The sequence below is a fragment of the Lampris incognitus genome, chromosome 11 (genome assembly GCF_029633865.1).
Source record: "Lampris incognitus isolate fLamInc1 chromosome 11, fLamInc1.hap2, whole genome shotgun sequence".
NCBI lineage: Eukaryota > Metazoa > Chordata > Actinopteri > Lampriformes > Lampridae > Lampris > Lampris incognitus.
In genome coordinates, this window is record NC_079221.1 from 59,662,770 (window position 1) to 59,683,312 (window position 20,543).

General features: G+C 41.7%; 1 protein-coding gene across 2 annotated transcripts in view; it reads left to right on the forward strand.

The window, feature by feature from the left end:
* Nucleotides 1-20,543, forward strand: part of dnajc10 (DnaJ (Hsp40) homolog, subfamily C, member 10) — a 180,212-nt gene that overhangs the window by 88,566 nt on the left and 71,103 nt on the right. For both annotated transcript variants that reach the window (XM_056289401.1, XM_056289402.1), the window contains exons 11-15: nt 6,152-6,217; nt 6,324-6,413; nt 12,470-12,580; nt 12,699-12,813; nt 19,677-19,804. In XM_056289401.1, the coding sequence (XP_056145376.1) occupies nt 6,152-6,217; nt 6,324-6,413; nt 12,470-12,580; nt 12,699-12,813; nt 19,677-19,804 (510 nt within the window). The remainder of the gene's footprint in view (nt 1-6,151; nt 6,218-6,323; nt 6,414-12,469; nt 12,581-12,698; nt 12,814-19,676; nt 19,805-20,543) is intronic.

Here is a 20,543-nt window from a genome sequence, read left to right on the forward strand (position 1 = left end):
GAATGGTGAGCAGCTAATAGACGGCTGCTTTTTAGTAAGTTTAGATACAGTGTCAAAGAGAAATCTGGGGTTATGTTTATTAATATTTATCAAGTGAGAGAGATACGATGTTTTTGCAGTAGATAAGGCACGCTTGTATTTCGATAAACACTCGTGCCACGATAGGTAAAAAGTTTCCAATTTTGATTTTCACCATTTACTTTCCAGTCTCCTGCAGGTCCGCTTAAGAGCACGTGTCTCATCATTAAACCAGGGTGTAGGCCTCTTTAGTCGCCTAGCTCTGGTAGTGAGAGGTGCAACTGAATCGAGGAGACTAGAGAGGGCCACATTTAAGTCACTAGTGACATTTTCAACAGAGTCATTTACCACAGTGAAAGGAGCCAAGACTTCAGGCAGCTCCTGGCCAAGTGCAGCTACAGTGGAGGGACCGATGTGGCAATTACATCTGTGCTGACATTATCTGGACAGGCCAATAATGCTTCAAATTTGATGAGAAAATGATCTGACACAGCAGATGTGGTTGGCAAGACATTCAGATCAGAAACAGCTATTCCTTTAGATAAAACCAAATCAAGGGTGTTACCACTGCAATGAGTCGACTCTTGAACAAACTGAGTGAACCCAAAAGTATCAACTAGTGCCAGAAAGGCTTTACTTAGAGGATCAGCAGCCTTATTCAGATGAATATTGAAATCACCTAGAATTAAAATCTCATCAGAGTGAGTAACAAGGCCTGAGACAAATTCTCTAAATTCTTCAAGAAATAACAAGTAACAGCCAGGAGGCCGGTAGAGTATCACAATTTGGACTGAGCCGAGTCTGTTCACGGCTGAGGGAGATGGACCAAGAATAAGAGACTCAAAAGACTGGAATTTAGATTCAAGTCTAGAAGTCAGATTGAAAATAGATTTATATATTAAGGCAACACCCCCACCTTGTTTATTTGCCCGAGCTACATTGGCATACGTATAGTCAGGTGGGGAAGCTTCATTTAAGGGAAGGAAAACATTTAGTTTCAGCCATTTTTCACAAAACTCGATCATATCGAAACTATGTTCAAGAATCAGATCATTTATTAGTAAGGCTTTGGTAGACAGTGATCTGATATTTATGAAACCAAATTTAAGCGTCTTGTGGAAGTGATCAGTAGTAGGCAGAGCTTTAGAGCTACCAATAGGTGAAAGATTAATTGGAATTAGACACCTTGTTGACAGTTTTGGCAACCGACGCTTTGGACGATATGTGGTCACATTCTTGATAACATTAGCTGTTTGGTTCTGTAGATTATTAGGTACTTTGTTGCATGCACATTTCACCACTACCAGTGGTAGGAATAATTATTAGATTATTGTGATTCACACATTTAGGAGAGGAGAGCTTGGCGGCAATACAGCAGGGTAGGGAGACAGTCTCAGTGTTATAGACCAAGCTATCAGGCTGATAATCTACACTATCAGAAATTTTCTGACTAATCATATTAATTAAACTGCTTGACTTCACATCTGCACTAGAGTTAAACCTAGCAGGCTCTCTAATCACCTGCAACCTGCTGGATGATAAGTCCCTAGTGTCAAACTAAATGTAAACAGCTATCTGATAGATAGATGAGTAGGTAGATAGAGTGATGGATATATGAGTAGGTGGATAGAGCGATGGATATATGAGTAGGTGGATAGAGCAATGGATAGATGAGTAGTTGGATAGAGTGATGGATAGATCATTCAATGAGTCAATCAATCAGATTTTATTTGTATAGCACTTTTCATACAAACAAATGTAACACAAAGTGCTCCACACAATAAAACAATGAAATCAATAAAATCTCCCCCCTCACAAAAAATAAATAAATAAAAGTACAGGCCAATTTTAGAAAAGTACAAACAAGTTTAAAACTGAGTTATTAAAATAAATAAATAAAAGTGCCATAAACACTGATTAATTAAAAGTAACAACAGAGCAGAATATATAAAAATAGCAAAATATGTAAAACACAGACACTGAATTTAGATGTAGGCTGTTTTAAAAAGTTAGGTTTTTAACCTGCTTTTAAATGAGTAGGTGGATAGAGTAATGGATAGATGAGAAGGTGGATAGAGCGATGGATAGATGAGTAGGTGGATAGAGTGATGGACAGATAAGTACAGTAGGGTAGGCAGGTGGATGTGGTGATGGACAGATGAGAGGGTGGATAGAGTGATGGATAGAGTAGGTGGCTAGAATGTTGGATAGATGAATAGTGGATAGAGCGATGGATGGATAGATGAGTAGGTGGATAGATGAGTAGGTGGATAGAGTGATGGATAGATGAGTAGGTGGATAGAGCAATGGATAGATGAGTAGGTGGATAGAGCGATGGATAAATGAGTAGGTGGCTAGAGTGATGGAGAGATAGGTACCGTAGATGGATAGGCAGGTGGATAGATTAATGGAGGTAGGCAAATATGTAGCTTGATGGGAGTTGGACTTGTGTCATTGTTGTAACCTGTCTTTGTGATCAAGTGACTGCATGAATTTAAACTCCTGCTAGACACGTAAATGTAAACACAGTGCAGCCTAAGTCATGCTACGTACAGGAAGCCTTATTGTTTACGTAATGGTCAAGTCAAGCCTTTAGCAGGGAGAAAGCTCAGGGAGAGCAACAGAGGAGGATCTCCCTCCCAAAACGCACAATGTGACAAGATGTTGTGTTTACACAACTTACACAATACAACACTGAAAGAGGATAACACAATTATAATGGAATTGTGAAATATATGAAGAACATGATGAGGAGGATGCCAAACAGTGTCCAGATGCCACCGGAACAGCCCTGGACCTGAGCCACATGACCACCATCAGCATGTAGACGTGACAGGAGGACGGGCTGCACATGCACACTGGAGAGACTCACATCACACCATTCACACACATGGCAGAAGAGACCAGAAGAAACATTAGTCACATATGGGAATGAGAGAAGGATACAGGAAGTCCCTGGGTTACGAACTCCCGACTTACAAATGTCCATATTTATGCACTGATCTCTGTAAATTTAATTTAATTTAGATGTAAGTTTAATTTATAAGTTTGCAGGTGTCCGGGTAGCATACTGGTCTATTCCGTTGCCTACCAACACGGGGATTGTCGGTTTGAATCCCTGTTACCTCCAGCTTGGTTGGGCGTCCCTACAGACACAATTGGCCATGTCTGTGGGTGGGAAATCGGATGTGGGTATGTCTCTTGTTTGCTGCACTAGCGCCTCCTCTGGTCAGTCGGGGCGCCTGTTCGGAGAGGACGTTGAAAAGTTGAACTGGGGGGAATAGCGTGATCCTCCCACATGTTACAACCCCCTGATGAAACTCCTCACTTTCAGGTGAAAATCCCAAATCCCAAAAGCTATGCTGTGTGGAGCTTGGCTCTTGGTAGGGTCTCCCAAGGTGGATAGGTCAAGGGGGAGGTTCCAGATGAAGTGCGATCCAACAAAGACCTCAATGGCGGAACTGGTGTAAGATGTCTCTGGGTCACAATGACAGTGAACGTGGATGAAGGCTGCAACAGAGGGTGGTCCCAATTGTCTTGGTTCTCCATGCCATTGGACTCTAGCCACCCACTGCCAACGACCATGTGGTGGCTGCAGGTGCATCAGCCGCTCCATATAAAAAGCTGTCACGCACAGGCGTCCTCCCATTATGTGGCTCCAGGATTGGCCTCTACGCCCACCTGAGGACCCAAATGGACCCAGAGGGAGGACAGTCATACTTGAACCCGAGTGACTGCCGATGATGATAATTGTAAGATGGTGACAGATGTACTCTTAGCCCGCCCCCTCGGTTCAGGGATGGTCATTCCCTCTTCACATAGATGGCCTCTTTGACTCCCTGTTCAAACCAGCGTTCTTCCCTATCAAGGATGTGCACATCCTCATCCCTAAAAGAGTGGCCACTGGCCTGTAGATGGTGTAGACTGTGGAGTCCTGGCCTGTAGATGGTGTAGACTGTGGAGTCCTGGTCTGTAGATGGTGTAGACTGTGGATTCCTGGTCTGTAGATGGTGTAGACCGTGGAGTCCTAGTCTGTAGATGGTGTAGAATGTGGAGTCCTGGTCTGTAGATGGTGTAGACTGTGGAGTCCTGGCCTGTAGATGGTGTAGACTGTGGAGTCCTGGTCTGTAGATGGTGTAGACTGTGGATTCCTGGTCTGTAGATGGTGTAGACTGTGGAGTCCTAGTCTGTAGATGGTGTAGAATGTGGAGTCCTGGTCTGTAGATGGTGTAGACTGTGGAGTCCTGGCCTGTAGATGGTGTAGACTGTGGAGTCTTGGCCTGTAGATGGTGTAGACTGTGGAGTCCTGGCCTGCAGATGGTGTAGACTGTGGAGTCCTGGCCAGACGTGTTAACTCTACTGTGTTGTGCCATCCTCTTGACCAGCGTCTGTTTAGTTTCCCCGATGTACAAGTCACGGCAGTCATCCCGGCTCTTAACAGCTACACTATATGAAAACCACTTTATGTGTCATTGTATTCTTACAACGAATTGTATTCTCTGTTCTCTGCATTTAACCCACCCTATTGTGTAAGAGCAGCAGGCAGCTGCAGTGCCTGGGGACCAACTCCAGTTTTTCTTTCCATTGCCTTGGTCAGGGGCACAGGCAATGGACATAAATAGAGAGAAAAGCCAGAAATGGACAGATATTAATCATAACATGCATGTGTTTTTGACGGTGGGAGGAAACCGGAGCACCCGCAGGAAACCCACGTAGACACAGGGAGAACATGCAAACTCCACACAGAAAGGACCTGCCACGGCCTGAAGTTTGAACCCAGTACCTTCTTGCTGTGAAGCAACAGTGGTAACCACTGGACCACCGTGCCGCCCATATATTTACCTTTTTGTGCCGGGGGATCTGATCCTTGGGGTGGACCAATTTCTGGTGCAGCGTGTTTTGGGGTTTGAAAGCAACTGAGGTGCAGTGTTTGGAAAATATGCATTTCAACTGTTCCGACACTCCCGCCACATAGGGAAGCACCACTGGTTTACACTTACGTTTATGCCATTGTCCTTCTCTCTTCGATCAGCTGGTGCATTGTTTGGGGTCTTGCTGGCTTTGACAAACACCCAGTTAAGATAACCACACTCTGTTATTGTCTTACAACGCTGTGATTGCAACCATTCCCATATCCTCTGTGAACATTACACATGGCCATGGAAACTGTAGTTAATGTTCATGCCTATTTGCATATGAAACTGAGCATTGGTTTGAGTGGTTATGCCACTGTATTGTTTATAAGGGTGGGGTACCTGCAGTCAGGTGAGACACTATTGTTTATAAGGGTGGGGTACCTGCAGTCAGGTGAGACACTATTGTTTATAAGGGTGGGGTACCTGCAGTCGGGTTGGACAGTATTGTTTATAAGGGTGGGGTACCTGCAGTCAGGTGAGACACTATTGTTTATAAGGGTGGGGTACCTGCAGTTGGGTGAGACGCTATTGTTTATAAGGGTGGGGTACCTACAGTCAGGTGAGACACTATTGTTTATAAGGGTGGGGTACCTGCAGTCAGGTGAGACACTATTGTTTATAAGGGTGGGGTACCTGCAGTTGGGTGAGACGCTATTGTTTATAAGGGTGGGGTACCTACAGTCAGGTGAGACACTATTGTTTATAAGGGTGAGGTACCTACAGTCAGCTGAGACTGAAGAGGTCACCTAGATGATGGTGACACGTTTCTGTCAGTAAACGTTGTGTCCACGTGACCTGTTACACCTTCTTTGACTTTCTTATCTGGATTATTGAGCATGCATGAAAACATGATTTGATATCACTTTTTTGGATTGATACAGACATCCCAATCAGCTTAAAAACCTCTTCACTTCTCACTTGGAAGTCCAGTAGCCTTGCAGTCCCATGACATTAGTTAACGCTGCATACTTCCAAAGTAAAAAAAAACACCTATAGAATGACAAATAACAGGCATATTGTGATTCTTTTATTTTTTATTTTTTCACTGCTAGCAGTGGTAGCAATAGTAGTACTAATAGTGGTAGTAGCAGTTACCAGTTATAGGAGTGGTGGTAGAAGTAGTAGTGCTGGTGTTAGTAGCAACAGTTTTAATAGTAGCAGTCATGGTAGCAGTAGTAGCAGTTGTAATTAATCAGTATTTCTGTTCTTACTTTTAGGTGAGCAGTGGTGCCACAGCTTTCTTTCCTCCAGGCAGTTCTTTGCAGCAGCAAGGCAGTGTACTGGTAAGACATACAGCTGTGTGGAATTAGTATGGTACTGGCTTTTTATATTTTTGTATAATCATTGTATATGCAATACTTGAGTAATATTGATTGTGTTTTGTTTTAGTGGTTGAAGACTCTGGAGAGCAGAGAGGTTTACACTGAAGTCATCAATCATCTACCTGATCTGGAACTACTTGCAAAAGACAGCTTACAGGTACCTCGTGACACACGAAGTACATGAAAATACATGCTAACATATTTAGATCTATCCTAAAATGGTAATGCTTACTGAATGTACACTGTTGAGCCAAAACATTGTGACCACTCACAGGTGAACCGAATAACGCTGATCATGTCCAAACAAGGGCACTTGTCAAGGTGTGGGTAGATTAGATGGTAAGTGAACAATCAGTTGTTGTAGTTAATGTGTTGGATGCAGGAGACATGGGCAGGAGTAAAGATCTGATGGACTTTAATTGTTATGGCCAGACGACTGGGTCAGAGCATCTCTGAACCGGCAAGGCGTGTGGGGTTCTCCTAGTCAGCAGTGGTAAGTACCTACCCACAGTGGTCCGAGGAGTGACGAACCGGTGACAGGGTGTTGGGCGCCCAATGTGTGAGGGCAACGAAGGCTATCCTGTCTGGTTTGAACTGACAGAAGGTCTACTGTGGTACAAGTCACAGAACATTTTAATGATGGTTGCAGGAAGAATGTGTCACAACACACAGTGCAGCGCACCCTGCTGCATATGGGGCTGCATAGCCACAGACCAGTCAGAGTGCCCATGCTGACCCCTGTCCACCGTTGAAAGTGCCTACAATGGGAACGTGAGTGTCAGAACTAGACCTTGGAGCAGTAGAAGAAGGTTGCCTGGTCTTATAAATCCCATATTCTTTTAGATCACGTGAATGGCCATGTATGTGTATGCCGTTTATGGCACCAAGATGCACTGTGGGAAGAAAGGCCAGTGGAGGGAGTGTGATTCTCTGGGCAATATTCTGCTGGGAACCCCTGGGTCCAGCCATTCATGTGGATATCAATTTGACACGTGCCATCTACCTAAACATCGTTGCAGACCAGGTACACCCCTTCGTGGCAGTGGCATTCCCTGATGGCAGTGGCCTCTTTCAGCAGGATAACTTACCCTGCCACACTGCACATGTTCAGCAATGGTTTGAGGAACATGATAAAGTGTTCAAGATGTTGCCCTATCCTCCAAATTGTCCAGCTCTCCAGCCAACTGAGCAACTGTGGGATATGCTAGAGTGACAAGTCTGATCCATGGAGGCCCCACCTCACAACTTAAAGGACTTCAAGATGGATTTCAGTCCTGCTGTGACAAGATGGATTTCACTCCTGCTGTGGGAAGGTGGCGGTGCAGATGTACATTTGCAGCAGCTTCACCCAGTACCGACTATACAGTGTCTTTGTCCATGTCTACGTCTGCGTCATAAGTTTGTGTCATTGTGTGAAGTTTTTAGTTTGAACTTTGATTTTTTTTTTCCGTTTGATGGCTGGGAGAGCTGGTTTTGGATCAGCTGAGGGAGCTTGGTCTGCTGCTCTGTGGGCCCAAGGACCACGGCCTTGCCTGGAGCTGCGCCAGAAAAGTATGCACCGAGGGCGGTCTGACAGGATGCGGAAGCGGGGCAGGCTAAGCTCACTGCTAGCCCAGGCAGACCGGCAGTTCCAACAGTCATCCTGGCTGGCGTTCATTCTCTGGACAGTGGAGTTTGCGGACCGTGTTGCACTGAGTGGACTGTGTTGTTAACTGTTTGTGGTTTTTGTTGTTTTTTCCTTTCTTCCCTCTGTTTTTGTATGTTTTTGGTGGTGTCATTTGTGGAAATTTGGATCTGTTCTTATCTTTTGTGTTGCACTGCTGTGGGCTGGGTGAAACGAAATTCCGTTTATTTTGTGTACTCGAATACATGATAGAAATGACAATAAATTATTCTTGAAGACACTTTCAGGGGTCTTGCAGAGTCCATGCCTCGGCGGTTCAATGCTGTTTTGGTGGCACACAGAGGACCAACAGCATATTAGGCAGGAGGTCATAATGTTTTGTTTCATCAGCGTCTATGTATATATACATCGATCAGCCAAAACATTAAAACCACCTGCCTAATATTGTGTAGGTCCCCCCGTTGCTGCCAAAAAAGGTCTGACTCGTCGAGGCATGGACTCTACATGACCTCTGAAGGTGTCCTCTGGTATCTGGCACCAAAAAGTTAACAGCAGATCCTTCAAGTGCTGTAAGTTGCGAGATGGGGCCACACTAAGGGTCATATCCTTGACTTAGTTTGCTGTTCTGGCATCGTACCATATAACATCACCTCTGCTGAACTACCCATCTCTGACCATAAAGCTGTGTTATCAAACTCCAACCTACTGCTCAGTAAATCAAGGGTGCATCGTACCATATCATACCACAACATTAGCTATGTTAATCCAGATGAGCTCAGCAGTTTAATTACCTCAAACCCATTCCTGCGCCCACGATCTTATGGACTACTACAAGAACATTTTATCTTCTGCACTTGATACTTAAGTCGCCCCTGAAAACACGGGTTGTCTCATTTGCCCATATTGCTCCCTGGTACACACCTGAATACGTCAGCTCAAGGCTATAGGTCGGCATCTTGAGAGACGTTGCATCAAGACCGGACTTGCCGTTCACAAACAAATGTATTCAGATCATATACTCCATTACAAAAATGCTCTTTCAACAGCTAAAACATCCTATTATGCAAATATCAGTACAGCTGAAGGGAATACTGGAACTCTCTTCTCCACAGGTAAAAGATTACTAAATTTACCTGAAACCAATATGAACAGTAACCTTTCTAATGAACAATGCTCTGCTGTTTTGAAGTTTTCAACTCCAAAATTAGTACCATTCATGAGCAGCTAGCCTCTGCTAACATCATGCAGACTGACTTACCATCAGCAAGCACCATGAAACTGTCCCTATCCACTGTCTTCCAACTGAAAATCACATTTCTGAACTTATTACTAAGTCTAGCACCTCCACATGTCACCTCGATCCAATTCCCACTACCCTAGTTAAAACATGGCTGCCCTCTCTCATCTCCCTGATAACCTCCATCATCAACTCCTCTCTGTCCACTGGTACAGTTCCCACTTCACTGAAGGTTGCCATAATCAGACCAACTCTGAAAAAACTCAATTTAGAGTCTACTGACCAAAACAACTACTATTTCCAATTTACCATTCATCTCCAAAATCTTTGAGAGGGTAGTTGCATCTCAACTCCACATCTACCTTGATAACAATAATCACTTTGATTCAAGATTTAGTTTACTGACATTTTCATTATGTACCTGTGCATGTAAATAAAAAAAAAATGCCATTTCTCCCAGACCACAGCAGTGCAACAGAAAAAATAAAAATATAAAAACAGAGAGAACAAAACAAAACAAGCACAAACAATTAACAACACAGTCGTTGACAGCCGGTGTCTGTCAACAAGTGACCAGCACTGATTGGCAGGGGGTGGGGGGTGGATAGGTGGATGGGCATGACCGTGGGGGGGTGGGGGGCATACACACACAGTATGTTAATGATCCTGACTGCTTGTGGGTAGAAGCTATTTAGCATTCTGCTGGACTTAGCACAGATGCTCCTGTACCTCTTCCCAGACAGCAGGAGGAACAACAGGTTGTGAGAAGGGTGGTGGGTATCTTTAATGATGCTGGAGACTCTGCAAACACAGTGATGATGGTAAATCTCCAACAGGAAGGGGAGAGGGGCACAAATGACCTTGCTAGCTGTCTTCACTATCCTGTTCAGCTGGTGTTGTTCTGTCCCTTTGCAGTTACTGAACCAGGAAGTGAGACCATAAGTTAGAATGCTTTAAGTGGTGCCCCTGTAGAAGGTGGTGAGGGTTGGAATGGGGAGGCTTGCCCTTTTAAGTCTCCGGAAGGGATGGAGCCGCTGTTGGGCCTTTTTTAACAATGGCCAAGGTGCTAATGGTTGAGGTCAGGTTGTCCGCCAGGTGCACTCCCAGGAAGTTTATGTTACTGACCCTCTCCACAGTGGCGCCATCGATGGTCAGCGGTGTATGATGGTGCCTGCTGGCTCTCCTGAAGTCAAGCACCATCTTTTTTGTTTTGCTTATATTCAGGGAGAGGTTGTGGGATTTGCACCATGCCGTTAGCTGCTCCACCTCCATCCTGTATGCAGATTCATCATTATTGCTGATGAGACCCACTACTGTTGTATCATCTGCAAACGTGATGATGTGGTTGTTGTCAAATTTGGCAGTACAGTCATGGGTTAGCAGGGTGAACAAGAGGGGGCTCAGGATGCAGCCCTGGGTGAACCTGTGTTCACTAAGATGAAATTCCAATCTGGCAATTCCAATCAATTCCAAACAACACAGAAATAGCCCTAGTTAAGATCACTAATGACCTCCTTCGTGCAGCCGACTCTGGTCTACTCTTGATCCTCATCCTCCTTGACCTCATCGCAACCTTTGATACTATTTCCCATCAGCTCCTCAAATCAAATCAAATCAATTTTATTTGTATAGCCCAATATCACAAATTACAAATGTGCCTCAGTGAGCTTAACATGGATGGATCACATTTTGTACAAATTCAGAATTACTAGTCAGAAAGTTTGACAGTTCCTCATGGAGTTCCACAGGATTCAGTGTTGGAGCCACTCCTGTTTATTATTTACTTCCTCCTCCTTGGCAACATCTTCGGCACTATGGTATTCATTTCTACGGCTATGCTGATGATACACAGCTTTATGTGTCCACTAAGCCCTCTTCCACTCTCCCCTCCAGTATCCTCACTGCTTGTCTGTCATGATATACAGATATGGATGACTACCAAGTATCTGAAATTCAACAGTAGTAAAACTGAGCTACTCCTCATTGATACTAAATCTACACTCTCAAAAACTAATATTTGCTCACTCCCCATTGCTGGGCCCACCATACCTGTCTCTGCTCAGGCTAAGAGCCTTGGTGTTATTCTAGATAGTACCCTTTTCCAGTCATAAAACAATGTCTCCTTGATTGCCTTTTTCCATCTGTGAAAAATCTCCAGACTACACCCTGTTTAACACAACACTCCACGGAAGTCAATACTCTGGTCACATCACGCATTGAGTACTGCAGTGCGATCCTGGTTATTAGTGTTATTGGGGTTGATAATAACACAGGACTGTGCCTGCGTGGGTTTCCTCCGGGTGCTCCATTTTCCTCCCACAGTCCACCAAAGACATGTTGGCCATACTAAGTTGTCCCTAGGTGTGAATGTGTGTGTGTGTGTGTGTGTGTGTGTGTGTGTGTGTGTCAGCCCTGTGATGGACTGACGGCCTGTCCAGGGTGTCTCCCCACCTGCCGCCCAATGACTGCTGGGGTACGCTCCGGCATCCCCGCGACCCCGAGTAAGGATAAGCGGTTTGGATACTGAAATAATGAATGAACATTCAAAGCTCTTCAAAATCTATCCCCTGCTTATCTCAGAGACCTCCTTCAGACTTACACTCCATCTCACTCCCTGTGGTCTTTACCAGCAGGTCTATTGGATCTACCAACCATCAACCTCAGCACAAGGGGGGCCAGGGCTTTCTCCTATGCTGCACTCAAACTCTGGAACTCCATTCCCCATCACATCTGCTTACTGGACTCCATTACAGAATTCAAAACTGCTCTTAAAACCCTCTCTTTTAAACTAGCATACTCACTTTAACAGCATTAACAGCATCAAATTCATTTTTTTAACTCCTGCCTATGTATGCTCTATTGCTTACTGTGTTTTATTGTTGATTGCACTAATGTTTTTTACTGCTTTGTTTTATTGTGTTTCATGTAAGGTGACCTTGAATCTCATGAAAGGATCCTTTTAATAACATTTTTATTATTTATTTATTTATAAAGTACACACTTACTATGGATGGCTTTAAGGTGCCTGATGGACACAATTAAGACATACATTTTAAATAAACAAAGTTCAAGCTTTAAATTCACACAATACACATTATAGTTCATACTAAAATACATAATAAAAATCACAAGGAAATACCAAACACATGACATCACGACACTACTCATAGTATTATAATGCAGGTAGCCAAGAGTAGAGATCCACATTGGATATTGTATTGTAGATGTTCAGATGTTTGAATTTTAGTAAAGTTTAAGCTTTTTCAAATTTTATTTTATGGACTTTTTTTGTTTTATTTTTACTGTCTAAATACATTTACCATGTTTTTTCCCCCATTCCTGTTGTTCCCAGACTAAGATAGCCCATCACCGTTGGTTGGTCAGTTTTACTTTTGGACACAAAACCACGGCCTCCAATGAATACAAGAAACTTAAAGCTCTCCTCAGAAATGACCACATCCAGGTACCTGTCTGCCTGTCTGTGTTCATCTGTCTTGTTCTGTCTCTCAGACTCTCCATTGTGCCACCTGTCTGTCTGTACCTTTCTCTAGGTATCTGACTGTGTTTGTTGGTCTCTCTAGGTTGGAAAGGTGGACTGTATAGCAGACTCCGAGCTATGTCGCTCCCTGTACATCCAGAACCCCTGTTTGGCTGTCTTCAAAGGCATGGGTATCCATGACTTTGAGATCCACCATGGTCAGTGTTGCTGCTATTCCCCTCCATATTGTAGTGTACCAGTGGGAGGTGTTGATGAAGTTCATCTGCTGTTTTTAGGGTTTGGGTTCAATTAACTGTTAAGTCCCATACTGTATATGTATATTGTCTGTATTTATCCAAGTCATTTACATCAAGTTGTGTTTTCCAACATTGTTACATTATGAAGTAGCATCATTCATAATGTCAGTCTATTTATTGGTGGAACAAGAGGAATAATATCAGTCTATATATTGGTGAAACGAGGAATAATACCAGTCTATATATTGGTGAAACGAGGAATCACACCAGTCTATATATTGGTGAAACAGAAGAGGAATAATATCAGTCTATATATTGGTGAAAGAAGAGGGATAATGTCAGTCTATATATCGGTGAAACAAGAGGAATAATATCAGTCTATATATTGGTGAAACGATGAATAATATCAGTCTATATATTGGTGAAACGAGGAATAATACCAGTCTATATATTGGTGAAATGAGGAATCATACCAGTCTATATATTGGTGAAACAGAAGAATAATAATATCAGTCTATATATTGGTGAAACAAGAGGAATAATATCAGTCCATATATTGGTTAAACAAAGAATAATATCAGTCTATGTATTGATGAAAGAGAAGAGGAATAATATCAGTCTATATATTGGTGAAACAAGAGGAATAATATCAGTGACTATATTAGTGAAACAGAAAAGGAATAATATAAGTCTATTTGTTGGTGAAACGAGGAATAATATCAGTCTATATATTGGTGAAACAGAAGAGGTCTATATATTGATGAAACGGGCGAGGGGTCATATCAGTCTATATATTGGTGAAAGAAGATGGATAATATCAGTCTATATATTGGTGAAACAGAAGAGGAATAATATCAGTCTATATATTGGTGAAAGAAGAGGGATAATATCAGTCTATATATTGGTGAAACAGAAGAGGAATAATATCAGTCTATATATTGGTGAAACGAGGAATCATATCAGTCAATTTTTTTCGTGAAACAGAAGAGGAATAATATCAGTCTATATATTGGTGAAACAAGAGGTATAATATCAGTCTATATATTGGTGAAAGAAGATGAATAATATCAGTCTCTATCTTGACGAAACGAGGAATAATATCAGTCTATATACTGGTGAGACAGAAGAGGAATATCAGTCTATATATTGAATGAAATAATAGGAATAATAACAGTCTATATATTGGTGAAATGGGAGAGGGATAATATCAGTCTATATATTGGTGAAAGAAAAGGGATAATATCAGTCTATATGTTGGTGAAACAGAAGAGGAATAATATCAGTCTATATATTGGTGAAAGAAGAGGGATAATGTCAGTATATATATTGGTGAAACAGAAGAGGAATAATATCAGTCTATTTATTGGTGAAACAAGAGGAATAATATTAGTCTATATATTGGTGAAGCAGAAGAGGAATAATATCAGTCTATGTATTGGTGAAAGAAGAGGGATAATATCAGTCTATATGTTGGTGAAACATAAGAGGAATAATATCAGTCTATATATTGGTGAAAGAAGAGGGATAATGTCAGTCTATATATTTGTGAAAAAAGAGGGATAATTACGGTTATATATTGGTGAAAGAAGAGGAATAATATCAGTCTATATATTGGTGAAACAGAAGAGGGATAATATCAGTATATGTATTGGTGAAACAGAATTGGAAAAATATCAGTACATATATTGGTGAAACAAGGAATAATACCAGTCTATATATGGGTGAAACGAGGAATGATATCAGTCCATATATTGGTTAAACAAAGAATAATATCAGTCTATGTATTGATGAAACAAGAGGAATAATATCAGTCTATATATTGGTGAACAAAAGGAATAATATCAGTCTATATATTAGTGAAACAGAAGAGTGATAATATCAGTCTATATATTGGTGAAACAGAAGAGGAATAATATCAGTCTATATATTGGTGAAACAGAAGAGGAATAATATCAGTCTATATACTGGTGAAACAGAAGAGGAATAATATCAGTCTATATATTGGTGAAACAAGAGCAATAATATCAGTGTACATATTGGTGAAAGAATAGGATTAATATCAGTCTATATAATTGGTGAAACGGGAGCGGGATAATATCAGTCTATATATTGGTGAAACAGAAGAGGAATAATATCAGTCTATATATTGGTGAAGTGAGGAATCATATCAGTCTATTATTTGTTGAAACAGAAGAGGAATAATATCAGTCTATATATTGGTGAAACAAGAGGAATAATATCAGTCTATATATTGGTGAAACAAGAGGTATAATATCAGTCTATATATTGGTGAAAGAAGATGAATAATATCAGTCTATTTCTTGATGAAACGAGGAATAATATCAGTCTATATACTGGTGAAACAGAAGAGGAATATCAGTGTATGTATTGAATGAAATAATAGGAATAATAACAGTCTATATATTGGTGAAATGGGAGAGGGATAATATCAGTCTATATATTGGTGAAAGAAAAGGGATAATATCAGTCTATATGTTGGTGAAACAGAAGAGGAATAATATCAGTCTATATATTGGTGAAAGAAGAGGGATAATATCAGTCTATATATTGGTGAAACAAGAGCAATAATATCAGTGTACATATTGGTGAAAGAATAGGAATAATATCAGTCTATATAATTGGTGAAACGGGAGCGGGATAATATCAGTCTATATATTGGTGAAACAGAAGAGGAATAATATCAGTCTATATATTGGTGAAACAGAAGACGAATAATATCAGTCTATATATTGGTGAAACAAGAGGTATAATATCAGTATATATATTTGTGAAAGAAGATGAATAATATCAGTCTATATCTTGATGAAACGAGGAATAATATCAGTCTATATACTGGTGAAACAGAAGAGGAATATCAGTCTATGTATTGAATGAAATAATAGGAATAATAACAGTCTATATATTGGTGAAACCGGAGAGGGATAATATCGGTCTATATGTTGGTGAAACAAGAGGAGAAATATCAGTATATATATTGGTGGAAGAAAAGGGATAATATCAATCTATATATTGGTGAAACAGAAGAGGAATAATATCAGTCTATATATTGGTGAAACAAGAGGAATAATATCAGTCTATATATTAGTGAAGCAGAAGAGGAATAATATCGGTCTATATATTGGTGAAACAGAAGAGGAATATCAGTCTATATATTGGTGAAACAGAGGGAATAATATCCGTCTATATATTGAGGGAACAGGAGAGGGATAATGTCAGTCTATATTTTGGTGAAACAGAAGAGGAATGATATCAGTCTATATATTGGTGAAAGAAGAGGGGTAATGTCAGTCTATATATTGGTGAAACAGGAGAGGGATAATATCAGTCTATATATTTGTGAAACAGAAGAGGAAAAATATCAGTTTATATATTGGTGAAACAAGAAGAATAATATCCGTCTATATATTGGTGAAGCAGAAGACGAATATCAGTCTATATATTGAGGAAACAAATGGTATAATATCCGTGTATATATTGGTGAAACGGGAGAGGGATTATATCAGTCTATGTATTGGTGAAACAAGACAAATAATATCAGTCTATGTACTGGTATCTTTTCCTGCATGCACATAACCCTGTGCAATCTGAAAAGCAGCCAAACACCTTTCCCCATCAATCCCTGGAGACTGGGATCGTCTTGTGTCAGTTTATTGACAGAAAAAGGGTGAATCTGAGAAATAAAACACAATTAACGTCAGTTAAATATAGACAAGATGAGTCACAAATACCATACAACAATAATTGTCAAAGAAAAAGAACTGAAATCGACTTACATATAGAATAACACAAGGTAAATTTAGTGTAGTGGGTTGTGACTTGTGTACTTACTGACCTGTGTGTCTGTCTCCTGTAGGTAAAGACATGTTATAGAACATTGTGGGTTGTGACTTGTGTACTTACTGACCTGTGTGTCTGTCTCCTGTAGGTAAAGATACACTCACCGGCCACTTTATTAGGCACACCTGTCCAACTGCTCGTTAACGCAAATTTCTAATCAGCCAATCACATGGCAGCAACTCAATGCATTTAGGCATGTAGCCATGGTCAAGACGATCTGCTGCAGTTCAAACCGAGCATCAGAATGGGGGAGAAAGGTGATTTAAGTGACTTTGAACGTGGCATGGTTGTTGGTGCCAGACGGGCTGGTCTGAGTATTTCAGAAACTGCTGATCTACTGGGATTTTCACGCACAACCATCTCTAGGGTTTACAGAGAATGGTCCGAAAAAGAGAAAATATCCAGTGAGCGGCAGTTCTGCGGGCGAAAATGCCTTGTTGATGCCAGAGGTCAGAGGAGAATGGCCAGACTGGTTCGAGCTGATAGAAAGGCAACAGTAACTCAAATAACCACTCATTACAACCGAGGTATGCAGAAGAGCATCTCTGAACGCACAACACATAAAACCTTGAGGCAGATGGGCTACAGCAGCAGAAGACCACACCGGGTGCCACTCCTGTCAGCTAAGAACAGGAAACTGAGGCTACAATTTGCACAGGCTCACCAAAATTGGACAATAGAAGATTGGAAAAACGTTGCCTGGTCTGATGAGTCTCGATTTCTGCTGCGACATTCGGATGGTAGGGTCAGAATTTGGCGTCAACAACATGAAAGCATGGATCCATCCTGCCTTGTATCAACGGTTCAGGCTGGTGGTGGTGGTGTAATGGTGTGGGGGATATTTTCTTGGAACACTTCGGGCCCCTTAGTACCAATTGAGCATCGTGTCAACGCCACAGCCTACCTGAGTATTGTTGCTGACCATGTCCATCCCTTTATGACCACAGTGTTCCCATCTTTTGATGGCTACTTCCAGCAGGATAACGCGCCATGTCATAAAGCTCGAATCATCTCAGACTGGTTTCTTGAACATGACAATGAGTTCACTGTACTCAAATGGCCTCCACAGTCACCAGATCTCAATCCAATAGAGCACCTTTGGGATGTGGTGGACCGGGAGATTCGCATCATGGATGTGCAGCCGACAAATCTGCAGCAACTGCGTGATGCTATCATGTCAATATGGACCAAACTCTCTGAGGAATGTTTCCAGTACCTTGTTGAATCTATGCCAAGAAGGATTAAGGCAGTTCTGAAGGCAAAAGGGGGTCCAACCCGGTACTAGCAAGGTGTACCTAATAAAGTGGCCAGTGAGTGTATGTTATAGAACGTTGTGGGTTGTGACTTGTGTACTGTCTGACCTGTGTGTCTGTCTCCTGTAGGTAAAGACATGTTATAGAACATTGTGGGTTGTGACTTGTGTACTGTCTGACTTGTGTGTCTGTCTCCTGTAGGTAAAGACGTGTTATAGAACATTATGGGTTGTGACTTGTGTACTGTCTGACCTGTGGGACTGTCTCTTGTAGGTAAAGACATGTTATAGAACGTTGTGGGTTGTGACTTGTGTACTGTCTGACCTGTGTGTCTGTCTCCTGTAGGTAAAGACATGTTATAGATCATTGTGGGTTGTGACTTGTGTACTTACTGACCCGTGTGTCTGTCTCCTGTAGGTAAAGACATGTTATAGAACATTGTGGTTTGTGACTTGTGTACTGTCTGTCCTGTGTGTCTGTCTCCTGTAGGTAAAGACATGTTATAGAACGTTGTAGTTTGTAACTTGTGTACTGTCTGACCTGTGTGTCTGTCTCCTATAGGTAAAGACACGTTATAGAATGTTGTGCGTTGTGACTTGTGTACTTACTGACCTGTGTGCCTGTCTCCTGTAGGTAAAGACATGTTATAGAACATTGAGGGTTGTGACTTGTGTCCTGTCTGACCTGTGTGTCTGTCTCCTGTAGGTAAAGATATGTTATAGAACGTTGTGGGTTGTGACTTGTGTACTGTCTGACCTGTGTGTCTGTCTCCTGTAGGTAAAGACATGTTATAGAACATTGTGGGTTGTGACTTGTGTACTGTCTGACCTGTGTGTCTGTCTCCTATAGGTAAAGACATGTTATAGAACATTGTGGGTTGTGACTTGTGTACTGTCTGACCTGTGTGTCTGTCTCTTGTAGGTAAAGATATGTTATAGAACATTGTGGGTTGTGACTTGTGTACTTACTGACCTGTGTGTCTGTCTCCTATAGGTAAGGACATGTTATAGAACGTTGTGGGTTGTGACTTGTGTACTGTCTGACCTGTGTGTCTGTCTCCTGTAGGTAAAGACATGTTATAGAACATTGAGGGTTGTGACTTGTGTACTTACTGACCCGTGTGTCTGTCTCCTGTAGGTAAAGACATGTTATAGAACGTTGTGGGTTGTGACTTGTGTACCTACTGACCTGTGTGTCTGTCTCCTGTAGGTAAAGACATGTTATAGAACATTGTGGGTTGTGACTTGTGTACCTACTGACCTGTGTGTCTGTCTCCTGTATGTAAAGACATGTTATAGAACATTGTGGGTTGTGACTTGTGTACTGTCTGACCTGTGGGGCTGTCTCTTGTAGGTAAAGACATGTTATAGAACGTTGTGGGTTGTGACTTGTGTACTGTCTGACCTGTGTGTCTGTCTCCTGTAGGTAAAGACATGTTATAGAACATTGAGGGTTGTGACTTGTGTACTTACTGACCTGTGTGTCTGTCTCCTGTAGGTAAAGACATGTTATAGAACGTTGTGGGTTGTGACTTGTGTACCTACTGACCTGTGTGTCTGTCTCCTTTAGGTAAAGACATGTTATAGAACATTGAGGATTGTTACTTGTGTACTTACTGACCTGTGTGTCTGTCTCCTGTAGGTAAAGACATGTTATAGAACGTTGTGGGTTGTGACTTGTGTACCTACTGACCTGTGTGTCTGTCTCCTGTAGGTAAAGACATGCTATATAACATCGTGAGTTTTGCCAGAGAAAGCGTCAGTGCCCATGTGACCACTCTCAGGCCTGACAACTTCCCCTCAGACAGGAAGGAACCCTGGCTGGTCGACTTCTTTGCTCCGGTTTGTAATATAATTAATTTTACCTGATAACTCAAAATTGACCGCATAGTCTAACGTGGTTTGGAGTAGATATTTAGACACAAATGGGGGCGTCTGTGTCTTCACCCACTCTGCACCACACTCTCACTAAACTGGTCTTTTACTGATGTCCTGCCATGGATTCATGGTGTAGTCTGTGGTGAGGTTTTGGATTAAAGTTTTTTCCTCTGTGAGGCCAGATGGTTTTAGAGACACCACAGTTGCTGTCTCACCTGCTCCATCCTCCTCCTTTATAAGGTGTTTTTGGTGTGTGCAAGTTACCCATTTAACTTGTGGCGTAACCAAATGAGTAACTATTGGACAGCTTCGCCAGTTCACTGAATGACCACCCCACTAGGAAGACTGTGATGGCTGTGTGTGATGACATGCTGATACCTACTAGAAATCTGGGTTTTATTCTGTCCAACACTGGAGTCAGTGCTGAAAAAAGGGAATAAGATACAGTTAAGAGTTATGAAGATAAAGATTACATTTGATACAAGTTTAGTTTAGACCTCACAAAGCATCATTAGTAGTTACTGACCTGACAGTGTGCTTGATTCTGTTATTTTTCTAAATGGTGTCCGGCTTTTCAGATGGTAACTGACTGCACATCTAGCCTGCTCTGCAGCAGCTTACATTCAGGCTGTTGGATACAAGCATATTCATATATGTACTGGATACAAACATACTTATATATGTACCGGATACAAACATACTT